Raw genomic sequence first — 24532 nt, forward strand, 5'->3', positions numbered from 1 at the left:
TGAAACTACGTAAGTAACTCACCAAAAATGTAGAGGGTATGTTTAAATCAAGATGCTCCTTTTTCTGCTTTTTTAGAGGGTACACAATTCCATTCTATTAGTCTCTCATAAAAGATCATGGTCAAGATACATATATCATCACATAGAATAGCTAAAATATTCACAACAAATATAAAAGGGGTGTATTTATAAATTATCCAAAAATCAAACGGTCTCTTTCATAGCCACCTTCTTATATGGTCAACAAACGTAAAAGCATGTAACCTTCTTCTTGTTTACTCTTGACACTTCTTCTCCCCTTTGCTTCATCTGCATCTCTTATCTCCCCTTCTTTTAAAATCACTCTCACATCTCCTGTGTCCACCAACAACTCTCTCTCTCTCTCTCTCTCTCTCTCTCTCTCTCTCTCTCAATGAACCCATACTTGTTTCCCTCCTCTCTCTTCTTGTTCTTCATCTTCATCCATCTACCCATCTCTCTAAGCGAAGACAACGAACAATTCATCTACTGTCGTCTCCCATTTAATTGTGGAAAGATCTCCAACATCACTTACCCTTTCTATGGCTACACCAGACCTAAAGAATGTGGTCATCCAGAGTTCGAACTCTCTTGCTACGATAATACTCACACCACTATAGAGATTAATTCACATACATACCATGTGTTAGAGATCGATCAAACTGCACAAATTCTCAATATCTCTCAGTTTCCTTCCTTCGACCCTTTTTGTCCTCATAAATATTTTAATACCACCTTCAATACTTCTCTCTTTAAATTCACTCGTGATTACCAGAACCTTACTTTGTTCTATGGTTGTAAATCTTTGCATGAAATACCCTATATTGTTTCATCCTCCACATTCTCGTGCTTTAAAGATGATATGGATAGTAATGTTTATTTTACCGCTGAGCCGACATCAAGGGATAAATTATTGGAGAATTGCCGTGATAATGTTTTTGTTCCAGTTTTTGAATCGGATGTGGACAAGGTTTCGAAAAATTCGTTAAGACTGGAAGATGTTCTGATGAAAGGTTTCGAAGTGAATTGGAGTATAAATATCACACAGTGTCAAGATTGCGTTAGATCAGAGGGAGGATGCGGGTATAATCCCACTACAAATAGTTTCGTTTGCTTCTGCCATGATGGACCTTGTAATACCACATCTCCAGCATCTCCACCATCTCCAGCATCTCCAGCATCTCCGAGTAAGTTAATTTCGATTTATTTTATTTTTAAATAGAATTTTAATTGAGGTAGTAGTAGTGGATATATGAACACAATTGCAATAACAGAAGACATGAATTTAAGTAGTGGATATGAACACAATTGAAACTCGGCCGATTTTTTAAAACTTCACTGAGTCAGTTTCGATCAGTTTTTTGATTTTTTAAATGTTTATGATTGGTGTAGAATGGGATTTTATGATTGTAGTATCTATTAGTCCAGTTTATACAGGAAAAAAACGATTCTTTGATATCCAAATATTTTCAATTTAGGTCTAATTAGTTTGAACCAGTTTGGGAGGATTTCACTCATCCCAGTCGAGTTGTCCTAGATTCAGGTAGCTCGATCTTATTCAAAAATCTGGTTAAAACCATGGTACTAGCAAATTTCTTCTTATTTATTTATTACTTTTGTTGAGTTACGTAGAGAAGATATCCCACTAGAGAAACCTTGGTAAAGTTAGTTTCCCATTCTCCAGTACCAGCAACCGGTAATGTAGGTTGTACATCTTGAATTGCAGCGAACCCGAACCAAAAATCCAATTTCAGACTATGTGGAAGAATTCAACTACGTAACTCATCGCCGTGATTTACTCAACAATTTCACATAACATGTCTATCCACTTTCATTTAAAATTGCACATACTCTTTCCTTTCCTTTCATTTTAACTCTAGTTGAAATCTAGCAAACCCTGATTTGAGCCATGTGGTTTATCTAAAAAGTATGGTGTAAAAGAGAGTATCAAGTGCTGTAAATGAAATAATAATAAGGATTGAAGTAGAGATCCTATCAGTTTGGTTTTGTTTGTGATCATTTTCAGATTTTTCTGATTAGTGTAGGATTAATTATCAGCTAAACCTCTCTAAGACAATGATATTATGTTGTAGGGAACAATGCAAAAGGGAAGAGTGGAATAGGTATGATATCCATTATCTAAAATTTCTATCGTTGAACTATGACATTTGTGTAAAAAGCCATCATTTTATTTACATTCATGAAAAACGAACTTATCTAAAACATATATATATATATATATATATATATATATATATATATATATATATATATATATGGGAAATGTTCAGCAACAAACATTTTGGCAAAACATTTTTCAAAACATGGGTTAGAGGTTTTGGAATGGGCTGATTTTTGGTGGTGATGATCTCCGTGATGATCTCCTCGGAGGAGATCATCACCACCAAAAATCAGCCCATTCCAAAACCTCTAACCTATGTATTGAAAAGTGTTTTGCCAAAATATTTGTTGATGAACGGGACCCTATATATATATATATATATATATATATGAGTGGGGCTCAATAGACACATAAAGCTACTTATAAAGTTACAACGTTTTTGTCTTATATGGTCAAAAAGATTCAGAATGGGCTGATTTTTTGTGAGGAAGATCTCTGTGGTGAGGGGATTATCCTTGCAAAAAATCATTCCAGTCCAAAACTTCTAACCTCATCAAAAGTGATTTACAAAAATTGGACGGTCTAAAATTTTTGAACTTGTAAACATGGAGCTAGAAGTTTCATAATGGGCTGATTTTTGGCAAGGATGATCTTCTCACCATAGAAATCATCCTCATAAAAAATCAGCCCATTCCAAATATTTTTGCCCATATAAGACAAAACACGTTGTAGCTTTATGAGTAGCTTTATGTGTATACGGATCCTAATCCTATATATATATAGGGAAATGTTCAGCAACAAACATTTTGACAAACATTTTTCAAAACATAGGTTAGAGGTTTTGAAATGGGTTGATTTTTGGTGATGATGATCTCTACGGTGAGGAGATCATTATTACCAAAAATCAGCCCATTCCAAAACTTCTAAACCCATCAAAAATGGTTTACAAACAATGGACGGTCCACGATTTTTCAACTTGTAAACTGGGGCTAGAAGTTTTGGAATGGGCTGATTTTTGGTGAGGATGATCTCCTTACCGTAGAGATCATTCTCACTAAAAATCAGGCCATTCCAAAACCTCTAACCCATGTTTTGAAAAATGTTTTGCTAAAATGTTTGTTGCTGAACGGGACCCATATATATAAGAGAAATGTTCAACACCCTACACTTTATCCTACGCTTTACCAAACGTGTTTTTTCCTACATGGGTTAGAAGTTTTGGAATGGGCTGATTTTTGGTGAGGATGATCTCTATGGTTAGAAGATCCTCCTCACCAAAAATCAGCCCATTCCGAAATTTCTAGCCTCATGTTTACAAGTTGAAAAATCGTGGATCGTCCATTTTTTATAAACTATTTTTTATGGGGTTAGAAGTTTTGGAATGGGCTGATTTTTGGTGAGGATGATCTCTACGATTAGAAGATCATCCGCACCAAAAATCAGCTCAATTCGAAACTTTTAGCCACTAGGACAAAATACATTATAGATATATGAGTAGATGTGTGTGTGTACACGGAAATATATATATATATATATATAGGGTCAGGTTCCTGCAACACACATTGCGACACACATTGCGACAACGTGTTTGTCTTATATGGGCAAAAATGTTTGGAATGGGCTGATTTTTTGTGAGGATGATCTCTGTGATGAGGGGATCATCCTGGCAAAAAATCATCCCATTCCAAAACTTGTAACCCCATCAAAATTGATTTACAAAAATTGGATGGTCACAAAGATCATCCTGGCAAAAAATCATCACATTCCAAAACTTGTAACCCCATCAAAATTGATTTACAAAAATTGGATGGTCTATAATTTTTCAACAAAAATTGGACGGTCTAGAAGTTTCATAATGAGCTGATTTTTGGCAAGGATGATCTCCTCACCACAGAGATCATCCTCACAAAAAATCAGCCCATTCCAAACATTTTTGCCCATATAAGACAAAACACGTTGTCTATATGTGTGTTGAAATGGTTGTCGTTTGAACCTGACCCATATATATATATATAGGGTCCCGTTCGGCACCCTAAGTTTTATCACACACTTTAACAAACGCGTTTTGTCTTACATGGGTTAGAAGTATCGGAATGAGCTGATTTTTGGTGAGGATGATCTCCTCACCAAGGAGATCATCCTCACCAAAAATCAGCTCATTCTGAAACTTCTAACCCCATCAAAATTGATTTACAAAAAATGGACGGTCCACGATTTTTCAACGTGTAAACATGGGGCTAAACATTTCGGAATGAGCTGATTTTTGGGGAGGATGATCTTCTAATCATAGAGATCATCCTCACCAAAAATCAGCCCATTCCAAAACTTCTAACCCATGTAGGACAAAAAACGTTTGTTAAAGTTTGTGGTAAAACTTAGGGTGCTGAACATTTCCCATATATATATGGGAAATGTTCAGCACCCTAAGCTTTACCACACACTTTAACAAACGTTTTTTGTCCTACATGGGTTAGAAGTTTTGGAATGGGCTGATTTTTTGTGAGGATGATCTCTATGATTAGAAGATCATCCTCCCCAAAAATCAGTCCATTCCGAAATGTTTAACCCCATGTTTACATGTTGAAAAATCGTGGACCGTCCATTTTTTGTAAACCATTTTTGATGGGGTTAGAAGTTTTGGAATGAGCTGATTTTTGGTGAGGATGATCTCTTCACCATAGAGATCATCCTCACCAAAAATCAGCCAATTCCAAAACTTCTAACCCATGTAAGACAAAACACGTTTGTTAAAGTGTGTGGTAAAGCTTAGGGTGCTGAACGGGACCCTATATATATATATATGGGAAATGTTCAGCAACAAACATTTTGACAAACATTTTGGCAAAACATTTTTCAAAACATGGGTTAGAGGTTTTGGAATGGGCTGATTTTTGGTGAGAATGATCTCCTCACCGTAGAGATCATCCTCACCAAAAATCAGCTCATTCCAAGACCTCGAACCCATGTTTTGAAAAATGTTTTGCCATATATATATATGGTCCCGTTCAGCACCAAACATTTGGGCCAACATTTTAGCCAATCATTTTTGTCCTACATGGGTTAAAAGTTTTGGAAAGAGCTGATTTTTGGTGAGGATGATCTCTACGGTGAGGAGATCATCCTCACCAAAAAATCAGCCTATTCCAAAACTTCTAACCCCAATTACAAGTTGAAAAATCGTGGACCGTCCATTTTTTGTAAACCATTTTTGATGGGGTTAGAAGTTTTGGAATGGGCTGATATTTGGTGATGATGATCTCCTCACCGTAGAGATCATCCTCACCAAAAATCAGCCCATTCCAAAACCTCTAACCCATGTTTTGAAAAATGTTTTGCCAAAATATTTGTCAAAATGTTTGTTGCTGAACATTTCCCTATATATATATATGAAAAACTAATTGGAACAATTTCTTTCATGAAATCGCAGCTCATTATTAATATGAAGTAATGCAGCATTGAGCTTGAAAATTTTATGTAATAATGTTTATGCCTAGTAAATTATTCAACTGAACTCCCAAGAGATTACAATATTTCAAAGGGCCTCAATCCTTACATCCGTAACAATTTGGTCCCTCCAATGTACAATATCTTTAAGAAGCTCGCAAAAAAGTTGTTATATTATTTTCTATTCCCTTTGACTTCTATAAAATACTTTTCTACAATTTTGGTCAATTTTGTTGGATGCAAAAAAGATTTTCCTCAACAATCATCAGAGAAAATATACTATTCAATCATATATATCTTGAAGAGTTTGATAAAACTTATCAAATATCATCAACACTTGGATTTATGTATCCAATAGAAATAGAGAAATTATGAATTAAAAGATATAATTTCTTTAATAAGGTGGTGGATCCTTTGCTAGATATTTGCTACAACTCAAGTGTAATGTTAATTACACAAAATATCCATGATGCACGTACACAAGTCTAGCATCACTAGTTGGTAAACCAAAATAACTAGTGCATAGTAAGAATAAATTCCTATAGGGATAGCTGATATATGTGAGAATACATCTTTCACTATATACTCTTTGAATTCAGACTGATAAATAATAAAGAAAGTGCCCTCGATTCGTGGGTGTGAATTTACTTTTTGTTTTTTGGGAGTCGCCACTTAGTTTTACGGTTTAGGAACCAAAATATGACTCCAAACGGATAAAAAGTAATGAATTATAAAAAAAAAATGGGTCTGAGGATCACGTTATGAGATTAAAAGGTGTTAGGCACCAATCCCGCTCGGCAAGCGTTGGTCTCTATTTTTCCCAAAATTTTATATTACAAGAAAAAAAAGGCCTAAAAATTAAAATATAAAGATTTTATTTATATTGGTGAAAATCGTCCTCGTATTAATCTTCTCGTTTTTGTCTTTGTCATTAGATCTGCTTCTGATCTCCTAGATCAGGTTTTCTCCTCCTAGATCGAAATATTTTTTTACTTTTCGAGGTGTTTTTAGAATTTTTTGGTGTTTTTTAGTTAAAAAAAATAAGGTTTGAGTATTAGGTTTGGACTTGGGACTTCAAATTTAAGATTTTGTGAGAGTTTTCGGCCTCTCTTTTCTAGGATTTTTCTTGACTTGCTAATTTAGGTGGTGAATACCCCTTTGTAAAGGACTTTTGGGAGATTAGAGTTTGAGATCAGGATTTGGGATTAATTCACTTAGAGATAAGATTAAGTTATTTCAATTAGAGTTTAATTAGATTTTATTTGAATTTTGAAATTTAAATTGTGACTTACGTAGAATGATGATTTTTTAAGTTTTTAGAGAATCCCTCAAATGAAAAGTTCTTTATTAAATTATATTTTTAATTTTGATACCCTCGGTCGAGGGTTCTTTAATAAATATCATGTGAGACCACTTAAGTAAATGAGACACCACTTAAAATTTAACCCGTGAGCTTAATTAATTGATTTTATTTATTTAAAAATTTTAATTTAATTTATTAAGATTTCACTTTACGTTAATTAATGTTTTAATTATTAGTTTCAGATTTTTTATTTTTAGGATTTGAAAAATTATTGTTTTACCCTCAAGATGACTTTTGAGTTGAAAAGTTGATTTTCGAAGTTTCGAGATGCTTTGATATCAGTTTTCTTAAGGAATTAAATGAGAGTATCGGTTTGAGTCACTTATTGATTTTTTGCGTGAAATAACCGTGAACTCTATGAGGGCATTTTCATAATTTTATCGAATTTTGTGAAAATTGACGAAACAGTTTATTTGATTTTTTATTTTGTTGTTTTATGCGTTTAAAAAGGTTTTCCTAAGCATAATATAGGCTTTAGGGATATTCTAATGTCACGGGTATTTTGATAATTTTATTGATGATTTTTCTCGTAAAGCTTATTTTTATCTTAAAAATGATGATTTCTATGTTTTTGGTCATATTTTCCTCGCGTAGCGTAATTTCTAAAGTTTTGCTTGATTAAAGTATCTCATCCGAGTTTTGAAAATACATCTAGTAACAACAATAACATTATAATATTCATCCATCATTGGGCACTATTACAATCGGGTTGAGTTGATTAATCAGACAAATGCAAAAATAGAGTGTTGAAGCAAACTAGATAGCAAATCTACTTTGGTAGATAGTGCGATATCCGAATATCAAAGCTAATGACAGTTCATTTTGGAATCTGATTTAACAATTCGTTGGGACGTTCGGATTTTTGAAGGTAAAACTCTTCCTGAACTAAAAGTTTGTCAGGTCCTCGAGCCTAAACTCTCACTGACGATGTCAAATTCTTAAATTTCAAAAAATTATCCTTGACTAATGCAAATGCAATGAATGTGCACATGTGTGCAATAATATAATGATGATTTTAAAAAAGTACGCATCCATTTTATGCATTCATGAAAAAAATTGAGTAAGATGATTGAGTAAAAAACAAAATCTAGACAAAACCCAAGAAAATTTTGAATTAAACGAAGACAAAACTCGAGAAAAGTCTGCATGAAGTCTGAGTAAAATCTGAGCAAAATTTGAGAAAAAGTTGAATGTCCTACACTAGCTAAAAAAAGTAATGAACTTATTTTCCAGGAATCCTACTCTACCTGTTCAAGGTGAAAGAGTAATGAACTTATTTTCTTAGAAATCCTACTCTACCTCTTTTGGGTGAAAGAGTAATGAATTTTTTTTTTTTAGAAGTCCTACTCTACTTGCTCGAGGCGAAAGAGTAATAAACTTATTTTTGAGAATTCTACTCTATCTGCTCTGGGTAAAAGAGTAATGAACTTTTTTCTGGGAGTCTTACTCTACCTATTCAGGGTCAAAGAGTAATAAACTTTTTTCTAAGAGTCATACTCTACCTACTCTATGTGTAAAAGTAATGAACTTTTTTCTAAGAGTCCTACTCTACCTACCTTAGGTGAAAGAGTAATGAACTTATTTTTTAGGAATCCTACTCTAACTATCTTAGGTGAAAGAGTAATGGGCTTATTTTCTAGAAGTCCTACTCTACCTGCTCGGGGTGAATGAGTAATGAACTTATTTTCTAGGTGTCCTACTCTACCTGCCCTAGGTGAAAGAGTAATTAACTTCTTTTTTTAGCCCTACTCTACTTGCATTGGGTGAAAGAGTAATAGACTTTTTTTTTAGAGTACAAATGGGAGATTAACACCATTTTAAGATTTTTTTTAATAAAGAGTTGGATTTTATAAAGCTAGGTCAACATTTTAACTTTCTTTGAATCTTAGGGACTTTCAAAAATTTCTATCAATAGGGTAACCTTTAATTTAAGGTTAACCTTATCCATTGGGGTTGAAATTGATCAAGCTTTAGAACAAAATGCCCCTAATTTGGTAGAGAACATTGCATTAGGGATAGTTTGAAAATAAATGCCCTTAGTGTAAGGAGGAAAACTACATTCTTTAGAAAAGAAAAATGCCCATTATTTTGAAGTTTTGAAATCTCTGATTACCACAAATACAATAAAGATTTAACTTTTAATTGTCACTTTTCACACTGAAGATTTTGAGTCAAGCTCAAGGGAACAAAATACTTCTTTTTAAGATTTATCATATAATTCATCATTTTTCCTCTTCGATTTACTTCGGGAAGTGAAAATTTTCAGATCAATCACAGACAAGATTTTTGTGACTTTTGAGTCTTTGCATGGCTTAAGTTGAATATTGAAGCTTGGTCATTCGAACTTCTAATGTTTCAGTTTGGACCGTCTCTTTAGATTTTCAACTTGACTGAGATTTTCTTTTGGTCGCTCTAACTTTTGCCTAGATTGCCTTTCAGGTTTTCGATCTAGCGAGCTTACAAATTTTTTCTTTACTCTAATTGTTGCCAAGGTCATCCTTTCGGATTTTTAACCTTACGAGTTTGCCTAAGTCGCTCTTTCGAGTTTTCACCTAGCAGGCTTTTTTTTTTCTTTTCTCTGATTATTGCTAAGGTCGTCTTTTTGGATTTTCAACCTTGCGAACTTGCTTTAATTTTTTTCTAAATTGTCCTTTAGGATTTTCAACATAACAAACGTTTTTTTTTTCTGATTATTACCAAGGTTGTCATTTCGGATTTTCAACTTTGTGTGAACTTGCCTTAATTTTTGCTTAAGTCACCATTTCGGATTTTCAACCTTACAAGATTTTTTTCTTTTTCTTTTTATTCCCTTTTGAACTTCTGAAGATATTACCTGATCATGATTTGCTTCTTTCCTTGACTTTTCGCACGGTACTTAGGAGGACTTCTATAGATAAGCTTAGGACCAGGTATAGAAAGAAAGGAAGTTTGAGGCTTAAAAATCTAAATGCCCCTTGTGTGGCAAGTTTTTTTTTTCTTTGAATTTTCTTCCCCATTTTGACAATATCTTTTTTTTTTATAAATTTTTTTTGTTTGTCTCTTTGGGGGGGGGGGAATATATATATATATATTTGATGTAATCGGGCCTGAAGTAACTTCTTAGGTTGCTTACGCACCCTAGAATTTTGGGATCAGACAAAAATATAGTTCGAATCATTTCCTCCCCTAGGTTAGGTAATCGGGCTGAGAAAGAAAAATACATTTTTTTTTTTTTTTTAACTTTTTGAAAAATACTGCAAAGGACTGAGAAATGAAATGTTGAACTAGGTATCAGGAAAATGTAGTACCACTTGATCTAATCAAGGTTTGTTGATTCTGGTAGTTCAATTCTATAATGATCTTGAAGTCCAACGATTTTTCTAGGTAATATTTCTTTGATGAGAAAATGACATTCCCAAATAGGTTTGAATTTCCTTTTAAGGTCAAAGACAAGTACTTGATTTTCTAAGTACCAAATCCCCGACTTGCAAGTGATGAACTTTAACCTTCTTGTCAAATGCGTGAGCAACTTTTCTCTAATAAGCTTGTACGTGGTATAGAGCTCTAAGTCATTTTTCTTCAATCAGGTTTAGTTATTCGTACTAATGACTGACCCAGTCTGCTTCTGACAACCGTCTTTCTATCAAGATCTTGAGAGACGAGATTTCCATTTTAAAAACTTATTTTCATGCTATATATCAAAGAGTATTGAGTAGCTCCTATAGAAGATCAAAGTCGAAGAGTGTGAAAGATAATTTCTTATACCAATCTTGGTGTGATCCATACCTCTTTATGATGATGGTTTCAAGATCTTTGTTAACTGTTTCAATTACTCTATTGGTTTGAGAATAATAATTTATTTTGGGAGCTTAACCATGTTGAGAAGTCTAGCACTGATACATTTTATAACATCTTTTTTTATTTTATTTGTATTTTCGTTTTATCGGGTGAGTAGCTATTCCGTGTTGGATAACACCCAAAGCTACACCCAACATATCCTCATAAGACCATGTGAACAAGTCTTTTGAAATTTCTGAGTGAATTCATTATCCCTTTGTGTTCCTTTATGGATAATATGGTTTTTATCTGAATTTCTTGCGAATTATTTTTTCGAGGTCAATGACATTTGCTTCCTCGATTAGAGGTTGAGCATGATATTTATCTTCTCATTAAGGAGGGGTTTTATTGTTAAAAGAATCTCTCATTGAAGTCAGATTATTAGTTAATACGTTAATGCGCTTGAGGTATTCAAAAATTTCTTTTATTCAATTAAATTCATATTGGGCGACTGATGCCATTGTAGACTCAACAAACTAACTTGACTCAAGAGGGATAAAAAAAGACAGACTTGATTGTTTAATTAATAATAAAAAAATTAAAAAACTAGACTCAAGATTCATAAAAAACTAGAGATAATTACCCACAACAGACTTGATTACAGACTGAGAACTTGGGACATTGCTTATAACCGATGGAACTAAGGTACTATGATCTTCAGGGAATAATTGGGCAATGCCGAGAGATTTTGCAGTGGTTTGCCAGTCTTAGACTTCTACTTAGATTCTTTGTTTTGTTTAGACTTATTTCTTCTCCCTTAGCCAAGGCTGCATATCGGTGGTGAGAACTTTATTAGAGATCATCACTCCAGTAAGAGGGGGACTAGATGTTTTAGGATTGACTGGGCAGATGAAGAGGACTCGGTTAAATGGGAGTTGATTATTGGATATCATGTTCAAAGTCTGAGGAGGTTGGTAAGTCGGTAGAGGTTTATGGTAACATTTGGCTACGTAGGGACATGGACAGTAACTTTTCTGGTGTCGATGAGGTCTTAAGCTATGTGTTGAAAGGCGATGCAACGATCAATAAGATGATCGGAATTTTGGTAAAATTCATAAAATAAGTTGAGATTTTGATAAATGGGGAGTGAGTTTGATAAAGGTCGAGGTTACAAGGTATGTTTAAATCAAGATGCTCTTTTTTTTATGTTTTTCGGTGGACAATTCCTTTCTATTAGTCTCTCATAATAGATCATGGTCAAGATATATATGATCAATTTAAAAAGAACATGGAATAACTAAAATATTCACCAAATATACAAAAGGGGTGTATTTGTAAATTATCCAAAAACCAAACAGTCTCTTTCATAGCCACCTTCTTATAGTCAACAAATGCAAAAGCATGTAACCTTCTTCTTGTTTACTCTTGACTCTTCTTCTCCGTCTCCTTCATCTGCATCTCTTATCTCCCCTTCTTTTAAAATCACTCTAACATTTCCTCTGTCCCCAACAACTCTCTCTCCCTCTCTCTCTCTCTCTCTCTCTCTCTCTCTCTCTCAATGAACCCATACTTGTTTCCCTCCTCTCTCTTCTTGTTCTTCATCTTCATCCATCTACCCATCTCTCTAAGCGAAGACAACGAACAATTCATCTACTGTCGTCTCCCATTTAATTGTGGAAAGATCTCCAACATCACTTACCCTTTCTATGGCTACACCAGACCTAAAGAATGTGGTCATCCAGAGTTCGAACTCTATTGCTACAATAATACTTCCACCACCATAGTGATTAATTCACATAGATACCAAGTGCTAGAGATCAATCAAACTGCACAAAATCTCAAAATCTCTCAGTTTGATTTCCCAGACTCTGTTTGTCCTGATAAATATTTTAATACCACCCTCAATACTTCTCTCTTTAAATTCACTCAGGGTTACCAGAACCTTACTTTGTTGTATGGTTGTAAATCTTTGCATGAAATACCCTCCTTCAAATTCAAGTGCTTGAATGATGATATGGATAGAAATATATATTTAACCGCTGAGGCGACATCAAGGGATGAATTATTGCAGAATTGCAGTGATAATGTTTTAGTTCCAGTTTTTGAATCAAATGTGAACAAGGTTTTGAGATATCCTTCAAGACTGGATGATGTTCTGAAGCAAGGTTTCGAAGTGAATTGGATTATAAATATCACAGTGTCAAGATTGCGTTGGATCAGAGGGAGGATGCAGGTATAATTCCACTACAAATAGTTTCGTTTGCTTCTGCCATGATGGACCATGTAATACCACATGTCCAGCATCTTGGAGTAAGTTAATTTCGATTTATTTTAGTTTTAAATAGAATTTTAATTTAGGTAGTAGTAGTGGATATGAACACAATTGCAATAACAGAGGACCTGAATTTAAGTAGAATTGAATGGAGGAACCTGATTCGTTTAGCCTGAACTCAAATTGTTGGGTTGAGGTTTTGATGACGATGATGATAATGATGTTAGAACATCACCCATGTGAAATTTGAATGGAAGATCCGAAATTCTGTTATTTTTCATTAAGTTTGACTAAAATATATGCACATATAAAAAGAGTCAATCCCTAAGTTGTAGGGATGGCATAGATAAACAGGGCTGATCCTTGATCCAACATTGGAGCGTGCACATCAAGAACACGACACCTAATTTGCTGATTAATTATTGCAAATAATATTTGCCCAATGTTTTTGTCAAAAAATGTGTGCTATCTGTTGTGAGTTATAGATGTATTGCTGTGCTCAGTACTGGGATAAAATCTTTTTACGATCGAAATGATACTCAAGGTCTATGTATTTTGTCTGTAAATGAAAGACCGGATTTTCTACTATGTGGAGAGCAACTGAACATCACAAAACAATGTAATGGATTGGGGATTAGGAATACCAAGATCAGTCGAGAGATATTTCAACCATTGAAGTTAGCGTGCGTGACACATCTACAAGGCCCGACATTCAGCTTCTGTAGAAGATTGTGAGACTATACTTTCCTTTTTAGATTCCCAAGTGATAGGACTAAAACCAGGCATAGTCCAATATCCTTTAGAGGAATGCCAAGCTATGTCTTGTTTATGATTATTTTCGATTTTGCAGATAATTGTAGGACTCATTACATTGTTAATTTGCAGCTAAGCTTTTCTAACACAATGATATTATGCTGTAGGGCGCAATGCAAGACAGAAGATTGAAATAGGTATGATGTCCATCAACTAAATTTTATATTAATCAACTCTAGTCCATGTGTAAAAAAGAAATCATTCTATTTACATTTAAAAATTGATTGAAACAAAGATTTTCATTAATTCCATTGTTCATTGTTAATATGATGTAATATTGCATTTACTTTGAAAAATAAATAAATTGAAATTGTTAGCAACCGTGGTGTAACGGTTTTTTTTTTTTTTGTGTTGATAAATAGCATTATATTCATGAAAAAAAAAACAGAACTAGGCCAGTCGAGATGACCAACCTAGCAGGACCTTACATCAGATGCTACCCACTAGAAATACACAGCATCCCATCCCAGTAATAGATAAAATCCTCGAAGAAGATCCCCCAAAATTCTTTGAAAACTTTGGACCAACAAAACAAAAGGCCCAGGATGGAAATAATCGTTTATGTGCCATCTTTTTGCTTTCCCTAAAAAATACGGTCATTTCTCTCCCGCCACACCCCCCAACATATTGCGAATGGCGTAATACTCCATAGCAACCTCTTCACGCCTCCAAACGAAAATCCACTTGACAACCAACATGTGAAGAGGTCCTTGGATCATATCATATCTTATTTGATCTGCATGTATTTTTCTTCGAAGGTATAATATTATTTATATATAAAAATAGAGGGAAAGTTGAGATGACCATCCCCATTCTCAATCAACATCCTCCATAATACTTTAGCCACAATCTTAAAATGGAATTGTGAGAGAAGATCCAACGTACGCATTTCTAGCCAAAAAATCCCAATTAACATGGCCTTAGGCCTTTTCAAGGTCTAATTTGCAGACCACTCCCAGCATTACTTCTCAGATCCTGGAATCAATACATTCATTCGCGATCAAGACTCCATCCAAGAAATGCTTACCTTTCAAGAAAGCTTCTTGCTCTTGACTAGTCACTAGAGCATTCACTTCTTTCAACCTAATAGTCAGAACCTTGAAATAATTTTATAAGGAACCTCAACAAGACTTATTGGTTGATAATCAAAAATCTCCTTGGCTCCCATCAGAACCTTGAAATAATTTTATAAGCATTGAAGCTATAATCTAGGTAGCTGCCTTCCTCGAAGTCCTTAATCACCTATAAAAGAATTCTGCTATACTTTAAAAACTTCATAGAGAATCCATCATGACTTAGTCCCCTGTCCACACTCTACCAACAATAGTCTCATATATCATGACCTCCTAGATGAGTCTCTCTAACCTAGGGCTGTACATTTGGGTTGTCCAAACTGAACCCAAATCTAAAATTCGAGTTCCGTTTTGGCTGAATATTTGAGTCCCCCGACCCAAAGCCGAATAGACCTAAAATTCCCCCACCCACAAAATGGTCTTATTACCATTTGGGAGGGGGTGGGATTTGATTTTTATATTAAAAAAATAGTACGCGTTCAGTTGGGATTCGATCTCGGATGTCAGGTTATATTTCAGTCAGGTTCGGGTTGGAATCAGGTGTGGTTCGAGTTTGGGCCGGTTTCAGTATGGGTTTCAGGTATGGGCACAAATGTACATCCCTACTCTAACCACATATGCTAATCTTCTTTAATGTTGTCAAAATCAAGGTTATACAAGGTTGAACATCATAACAGAGAGTCCGAATACAACTTCTCATAAAACTCCATGACCCTTATCCTTATCCTCTCCTTGTCGTTCACAGGGACCCATTGATATTATTTCTTTGACAAATATTTTCCTTTTGTGGATGATTCAAACTTAAAAACAAAATTACCTATTCTAGAATGGTTGAATTGGTTAAATATCTATTCTAGTCCAACATCCAAAGAATATCACACTAACGTACGGACTCTTCCTTTCCACATAATGCAAAGTGTATTATTAATCATCTTTGTAAGGTCTACATCATTTTTGGTTCATCTTTACTTTTGTAATTCAGATAAATCAAGAAAAATTTATCAAATAATTTTTATGCCTAGTAAATTATTCGACAGAACTCCCAAGAGATTACAATATTTCAGAGAGACTCAATCCTTATATCCATAACAATTTGGTCCCTCCAATGTACAATATCTCTAAGGAGCCCTCAGAAAGTTGTTATATTATTTTTTATTCCCTAAGACTGCTATAAAATACTTTTCGACAATTTTGGTCAATTTTGTTAGATGCAGAAAAGATTTTGCTCAACAATCGTTATGGAAATATACTATTCAATCGTATATATGTTAAGAGTTTGATAAAACTTACCAAATATCATCAAGACCTGGATTTATGAGTCCAATAGAAATAGAGAAATTATGAATTAGTAGATTTAATTTTTTAATAAGATGTTGGATCCTCTGCTGGATATTTGCTGCAACTCAAATGTAATGTTAATTACACAAATACCCAAGATGTACCTACACAAGTCTAGCATCACTGGTTGGTAAACCAAAATAATTAGTGCATAGTAAGAATAAATTCCTATAGGGATAGCTGATATATGTGAGAATACATCTTTCACTGCATACTCTTTGAATTCGGACTAATAAATAATAATACATGTCAATCTGAACTCAACTACTTCACTGCATACACAAGTTTTTTCACTTTGTATCCATCCTACAGTAAGTTTCCTGAGAACGTACTTTTATCTCATGAAAATTACAAGAATACCCACCTAAGGTGATTATGCATGAAGATTGATTATCTTGATATATAAATCAAAATGAAAAAAATTTATATATAAGGAAAATGGATTTGCCGGGAAAAATATTTCAAACATTGTTCTTCACAATTTTTTGACGGTCTTGGCCGTAATTTGCAAATATCATTAAAGAATATCGGTGTCGAATTCCAGCATATTTCCGACGATTTTCCCAGAAAAATAGTATAAATGGTGTTCTAAATCTCTTATAAATAAGATAACGAATTTGAAATTCCTCCTATTAAGACCCTTCTGAGTCAAAACTTGTTCTATTGAAAACACCTAGAGATTCATTTTGTAAAACAATCAGTAATGGTTGAAATAAACTAAATCAGTCCAACCGGCCATGTTTAGTCAATAGTTAGCTTACTTGCATATAACACATTGAATTTTTGAAATATTGGTAAATTTTGTGAATTTATCAATTAAAACATAAATCAAGTGCCAACATAGCTAAGTTGGTAAGACGTGTGGATTGTGTTCAAACCCCATTCTACCCAACTTCACCTTTCTAACCATTAACCCCCTAACTATAATATAATATATATATATATATATATATATATATTTAATTGCAATATTTCATGCATTTTATTTTCTACAAACCAAAAACTACAATTTTACATGATCACTGGAAAATATTCTCTTGATTTTATCAGTGCTCCACTGTACTAAACTTTTAACAGTACTTTTCAACTCAAAATTGGACTTTTCCTACATTTTTCTTATTCTATATTCTTTACAATTGTCAAATTGCTACACGTAGACCCATCTTTTATATGATCATGTTGAAAATTTGCAAAAATGTTTTTAACATTGATATTATTTTTCATTTTTCAATTAAATCCACATCTTGATTGCTCTGCAAGGGATTGAACACTCAAGTTGCTTATGGTTAATTAACCTATCAAAGAAATTCTCATGATGGTTTCTATTTTTCAGCATGTTAGTCTATTTAAACTCTGTATTATCTTTCTTATTCTTTCAACCTAACACTCAAGTTCCTTTTTGTCCTCTTTTCTTTGCTTACAGGTATGTCAATAGCTGGAATCATTATTATAGCTACAATGGTAGTTATATTATGTTGCTTGAGAAGAAAATTGTCTTTAGATAAATTGTTCTTTTGGAAGAGGAAAACAAAGAATTCTCAAAGTTTGGAGATGTTTCTAAAGGACCATGGATCCTTGATTTCAAAAAGATACAAATATTCAGATATCAAGAAAATGACAAGCTCCTTCAAGGAAAAATTAGGCCAAGGAGCTTATGGTGACGTGTTTAGAGGAAAGTTATTTGACGGGCGTATGGTGGCTGTGAAGGTATTGAGAGAATCAAAATGTAATGGAGAAGAATTTATTAATGAGGTTGCAAGTATTAGCAGGACTTCCCATGTTAATGTTGTCACTATGCTAGGTTTTTGTGTTGAGGACTCCAAAAGAGCTCTTATCTATGAGTTCATGCCCAATGGATCGCTTGAAAAGTTCATATATGATGAAAAACCACTACAGAAATATCCTCACCTTCAATGGGAGATGCTATACAAAATTGCTGTTGGCATTGCTCGGGGACTAGAGTACTTGCACCGTGGCTGTAATACACGAATAGTACATTTTGATATAAAGCCTCATAACATTCTTCTAGACCAAGACCTTTGTCCGAAAATTTCTGATTTTGGGCTCGCGAAATTGTCACTTAAGAAAGAAAGTATCATATCGATGATGGGTGCTAGAGGGACTCCAGGGTACATGGCACCAGAATTATTTAATAGAAACTTTGGAGGAGTCTCACACAAGTCAGATGTATATAGCTATGGAATGATGTTGCTCGAAATGGTTGGAGGAAGAAAGAACATTGATGTGGGAGTAGAAAATATTAGTGAAATATATTTTCCACAATGGATTCACAAGCATCTCAATACATGCAGGGATCTAGGACTACGTGGAGTTATAACTACAGAGGATGAAGAAATTGCACGAAAAATGATTTTAGTAGGTTTGTGGTGCATACAAATGGATCCATCAAATCGGCCTGCAATGAATAGAGTGTTGGAGATGTTGGAAGGAACCCTCAATGCATTGAGAATTCCACCCATGCCAGTATTAACTTCACCTTCGAGATCACAAGCAGCATCTTCAACCACATCAATTATGTAAGATAGTTATTTTGTGCTCCATCTGAATGTTTCTTTCAACTGGGAGGAATTAAAATTCATTTCATTTGATGGAAAAATATGTAATTTTGTTTTGTTTCAGATTATGAATACATGTTACAGTAATTTGTATTGGATGATAATATAAAGAATTAACAATTCAATTTCACTTTCTATAATTTATATAAATATTTATTAGTTTAATTATGTAAAATTTTGATTAGTTTTCTAATTTCTTTGAAGTATACTTACATTATACTTATTTTATTAAAATTGGGTTTGTTGGGTCACATTATAATCTAGAAAAACAATTAGTCATAGAGTTAGAATCTGGATTTAAGTGTGTGATCAAAGGAATAGTAATTAGCCAAAGATCAAACAGTCTAGAGGATGGACATTTATTGTCAATGATGTATTTCTCAACCTTAATTCTATTAGTTAAAGAAATAGAGAAATCTCCAATTGCATGTTTTTGATAGGAGGGAAAAGGTTTCCTCGTGTTTCAAAATAACAAAATTTTATTCATAAATTTACTCTATCTATAAAAACAAAGAGTGAAGAAATAAGTTTCAGAAACTTCTAAATGTGCACTTAAAAAACTACTAATTACTTATGATTCTATTTTGAATAAGAAAATATGGTGTTTTCGATATTCAAAATCTATGACATCATCTAAATAAATGTTGATAATGAACATAATGGGTCAATGAAGTGCAAATCTCATCTCGCATTTCACAGGGGTAACTTTTGCCTATTTCGCAAGGGATTTTACTAAAATACCCCAATATTTTCTATATTATGAAGGACTGGTATGTAAGGTATATAAATACAATGAGTGATTAATGTTAATTAGAATTTCTAGATTAGCCTTACCTTTTATATCTTGGTTGATGTAAATTTTATAAATATAATATTATGATTCATGTAATGATCATTCAAGATTTCAAATAAAATTAGTTTTCAACATTATAGATCGTTTCAATGTAATTTATTTATATGATTTGTGTGGATTTTTAAGGAAAAATAAGAATTTTAGGATAAAAATACAAATATTTGGAAGGAGGTTGACAAGATCATCTTGAAAAAAGAAAAAAAATAGTCCCTCACACGAAAGACCGAGGTCCGGGTGGTATGTCATCAATTTCAACTTTTCAAATTTGAAAAATAGGAGTAGTAGTACCTCATGAAAACCATTAGCAAGTGAGTATTTATAAATAATATACATAACAGAAGATAGCTTGAAAAAATTATTTGACAAAAAATATCTTAAAGTATAAAAATCTATAGCTCTTGTAACACCCCGAATTTTTAATTCGTATCTCGAGGAAAAATTAAATAGTAGAATTTTAAGAAAATCTTGAAAGTGGGATTTAGGGGTAAAATTTTAGGATGTTTTTGATCATTTTTAATAGAATCTGACCTCACCATTAGATTCAAAATGATTAAAAAATATAGTTTAGCCTGTAAGCACGCTCAAATGCGAGTCCGAATATAAAAGTTGTAAAATCCTCGATTACCGGGTCGGACCAGGCTAAAATAGTGACTTTTTGTTAGAGGAATAATTTTTAAAATTCGATTATACCATTGGGTTCATAAAAAAAAATTATTTAACATGGACTATTTATTTGTCATTTTTGGAGATCAGGAAGTCGAATTATCGCAAAAAACGAAAACGACATCAAGTTTAGGGGTCAGCTCAGGCCAAAAATGTAAATTTCTGTTAGAGACATAATTTGTAGAAATTGAATATACCATTAGATCCGGAACGAAAAATTAGACGAAATAGAGTATTCATTTGTCAGTTTTGGAGTCCGGATGATCAAGTTATCATCGATCGAAACAATTGACAAAATACCGAATTCGTCCCACATTTTATTTAAATAATATTTTTAAATTTTTTATATGTCATTTTCCCCAACGCGTGAATACGGCCGAGACATATAAAAAAAACGAATTTTTTTTTTCTTTTTCTCTTCGACCTTCCATCTCAGATCTCTCGCAAACGGTCCACTTTCGACGATCGCCGCAGAAGAGAAAAAGATCCGCAGCTGCGTTCTCTACAAAACCCACCCAACCTTTCTTCGTTTCACTTTCTATTTCACCCGATATCGTCAAAAATCAGCCGTATTTGGATACGGAAACTTCGAAATTTTGACCTCGGATTTCGTCCATTTCGAGGTCAAATCGTCCGCAGCCTCATTCTCTACATAACCCAACCAAGTTCCTTCCGTTTTCTCGTCTTTTTCACTCCGTATAGTCAAAAATCAGCCGTATTTTTATACGGAGATTTTCGTAACTTCGACCTCGGTTTTCATCGATTTCGGGGTCAAACCGTCTTTCGCCGTAGAAGGGAGAAGAGACGAGTACATCGAGATCTTCGAAACCATCAAGTCAATTTCGAAAATCAGCCGCTTCGAAGTTCGGTCCGCCTCGATTTCTGTGCCGATCGCCTCGATTTCCGCGCACATGCTTCAATCATCTCGCCTAGACATTGTAAGGAACTCTCAATTTCTATTAGTAATCTTAGATTGTGAAAATTGCATTTAGGATTTTATTGAAAAAATTTGGATGTATTTTAAAAATGTAGAATTCTATTGTTATTTCAAAAATTCACGCCAGAAATTGCATGATTGATATGTTTAATTGTATTTTTACCAAATCATACGTGGGTAAGGTATTTTATTGGGTTATTTCTGTAAGTTGGGTTCTGTGCACTACTCGGAACCCGTTTTAATATAAGTTTTGTATTTTTTAAGGTTCTTGATAAAAATAAATTCTTTAGTTGAAAAATGTAATTTAATATTCAATGAACTCGTATTGAGTGGATGAATATCAGAAAATGGATGTTTTATTGAAGAGATTGAAAAGTGTAAAAATTGAAAAGAGGGAAAAAGGGTATGAAACGGTAAAATGTCAGAGTCACACCCGAGGGGTGATGTCTGCATTTTACGTTGTTGTGTTGTGTGTAGGTTGGTGAACAGATATCCAGTGATAATATTATTGGTTGCATGTTTATTTCCTTTCTGTTAGCGCGAGGCGCTCCGTTATGTTATTTATTTTAGGCCGGGTGGCCACACTTGCATGGTAGGAAACTGGATATCCATTCCCAACCTTGTATTGTTAATTTCTCGTTTGTTTTCAAATGAAAATGATATATATATGTAGCTATTTTGTGAGCTGTTAAAGAGTTTGTGAATGCCTGAAGGGATAGTGCGTCATATCATCCGGAGTGGTGTACTATCCTGGGATGTACGGTAGGGACCACCAAGCTCATACGTGGTATGGGACGCGTATGAGAGTGGAGTCACAACTGGAATCCGGGTTTATTCCTCTCTATCTTTACCAGTGAACTTGTAATGTAAAGGTGGTCGTATACGAATGGTTTGTATATTTGGGAATCACATGTACGCCTGATAGGCATAGACGAAGATGATTGGTCAGTGATCACTAACAATCTATAGTAGTCGAACGTTCTGACACATCGAAAAGAGACCCATTGCTTACGGTCACGTCAAACGGCCAGCCTGAGCCGGATAAATGGTCAACCAAACGTGGTAAACAGCGACCAGCCACAAAATCAGGAACTAAAAACCAGAGAGAAATTGTAACATCATGTCCCGACTGGGAGCGATCTAGTCGTGAATCCCAACACTCTAATTCCAATACTCCACCATTGTGTATTATGTATCTGTTGCTTATTTTGATATATAAAATGAAATGCATGTTTAATATGTCCATTTAACAATTAGATTTGTATAAAAAGATAATGTTATAGTGAGTAATGATGATCGATGTAATGTGAGTTTAAAAATGTTTAGTTGTTCATCCCTGGCTATATGTACCAGTTAATCGTAATTTTCTTCTGTAAAAACTTTGTTTATTTTAAAATGATTCAGTATGTTTATTCGTTCATGTTAGGAGAGGTTATTGGCAGAAATTGTTGCTTCCTTACTGGGTAACCATTGTTCCTCACCCTTTCCTTTTCTATTTTTTTTAGTTTCAGATCCGAAGTTTGACGAGGCAGGTATAGAGCACGAGTGAGAATTATCTGGTAGGTCAGATAGACAGCCAGAGTTCGTCACTTGGTGAGTATTGGGGTTATTACCCCTAGTGGTGTCGATTTATCCGAGAGTATTATACGTGTTGTTTTGAGTGTTAAGATTTCTGTTAGAGTGAGGAATTTTTTTATAATCCTGTATTCTGGTTATTCTTCCGCACTCTGATCTTTCGTACGTTATTAGACGTGTATAAGCTTCCGCTAGTATTATATTTTGTATATGTATGCAGGATTGTATGTCGTTTATCAGGTGCAGGTTGAACGCCTTGGAATGCTAACATAAACAGAGGAGACCATGCCGAAATTTCGAGGTGCCACCGATACCTCGAGATCTGACATGGGGATTTGTGTTAGCGTCCGGCGGGGCGCCACAGCTCTTTACTTGATGGATGTCTTGACTTGGCACTTTTGACCATTAGAGTGACAACTGAGTCAGGTTTAGTCCAATTGTGTTCTGAGTCTCCAAATAATGGTTTTAAAATCCACTGGCCTTCCCACCTTTGTATGGTTGATTCGTTTGACGAGTAAAAATAAAATCTTAGATAAGGTAACAAGTACTTAATTATTTTGTATAAAAAATTAGCTAACCCGACTTAGTAGAGTTTTTTATATTTTAAAATGATTAAAGTAGTCATTTTTTATGACAAGTCAATGTGAAGGACATTTGACTATGCCGCTAGGTCTTGATCTTAGTATGATTCACTCTAGCTTTGTGGATCACAATGAATCAGGTAAGAATATATGTGTGGATTTAACAATTATTGTTCATTGAATTATTTTCAAGGGATTTGACGAAAATAATAGAGTACATATTTGAGCGAATAAAATTGTGAAGAAACAACATATTTGCTTGCAAAATCCATTGCATGTAAAATTGAAAAAACAAAAATACTTTTTATTTTGTATATATGGTACTTTTTTATCCTCCAAGACATCTTCAATTCGTTAAAAATATTTGATTCTCTTAGTGCAAGGGTCATCATTGCTGGTGAAGAGTTGATTCTTTTTTATTATTTTACTTGAGTTTACCCTCTTTTGAGTTAAGGGGGTAGAAGATAAAAAAATAATAATAAAATTGAAGAATTATTAAGAAACGAAGTATAGGGCTGAGCATCCTCTTTTGGTTGAGGACGGTAAAAGATGAAAAATAGTAAAGTTGGATGGGATAGTAGACCCTACGCTTTTCTTCGTAATTGTAGTTGGTGTACTGAATTACATGGTTGTGTTTTATTATATAGATATCATTAAATAAATCGGATGCACATGAATTGTAAAGATCAATATTCTATTATATTAAAATTTTATTTTAATTAACTTAGAGAATTATCTATGATTTCAAAAAATAATTTTGTGATTTAAATTTTATTTAAAAGAAATTTTAGTTAATATTATAATATTTGTTGTTTTTATTTGAATGCATGTTTTATCTTGCTAAGACCGTTCCTTCCGCTTAGGCTTCTTAGCCGATATGGTGAATGGAATCATTTCATTCTTATATAGTGGCAAGATCGAAATTTGAAACGTAAGCGACCCGAATTTCCAACTAAAGTCTTAACAAAAGTCGGTCACATTACACAACCCACGATGCACGGCAAAGTCAATTTGAAAGGGGCTCCCCAACATTGAAAAAGCGACCTCAATTTGTTTTTGTGAATATTAGAGATACCCCTTCTATTTCCATGAATATTTTAGATGCCTCCTCTAGTTCTAAAATAATGACTTACTCCCTTAATATTTAA

General features: G+C 33.9%; 1 protein-coding gene and 1 pseudogene across 3 annotated transcripts in view; both read left to right on the plus strand.

Annotated features, from left to right (window-relative positions):
- The first annotated feature begins 344 nt into the window (after positions 1-344).
- Positions 345-24532, plus strand: part of LOC147394326 (LEAF RUST 10 DISEASE-RESISTANCE LOCUS RECEPTOR-LIKE PROTEIN KINASE-like 2.3) — a 44969-nt gene continuing 20781 nt past the window's right edge. Inside the window, exon 1 of the mRNA XM_086453877.1 lies at positions 345-1205. Within this exon, the coding sequence (XP_086310003.1) occupies positions 413-1205 (793 nt within the window). The 5' untranslated portion in view covers positions 345-412. The remainder of the gene's footprint in view (positions 1206-24532) is intronic.
- On the plus strand, positions 12090-18750 carry LOC147394327 (PR5-like receptor kinase pseudogene; annotated as a pseudogene). 2 transcript variants are annotated; one of them, XR_015181441.1, is made up of 4 exons: positions 12090-13013; positions 13548-13706; positions 13896-13925; positions 17623-18750. The product of XR_015181441.1 is annotated as a PR5-like receptor kinase pseudogene, transcript variant X1 (transcript). The 2 variants fall into 2 exon arrangements; XR_015181442.1 differs by lacking the exon at positions 13548-13706 and having other exon boundaries at positions 12092-12928; positions 12980-13013.

This window comes from Akebia trifoliata, chromosome 9 (genome assembly GCF_017979445.1).
Source record: "Akebia trifoliata isolate Shusen 1 chromosome 9, ASM1797944v1, whole genome shotgun sequence".
Classification (NCBI taxonomy): domain Eukaryota; kingdom Viridiplantae; phylum Streptophyta; class Magnoliopsida; order Ranunculales; family Lardizabalaceae; genus Akebia; species Akebia trifoliata.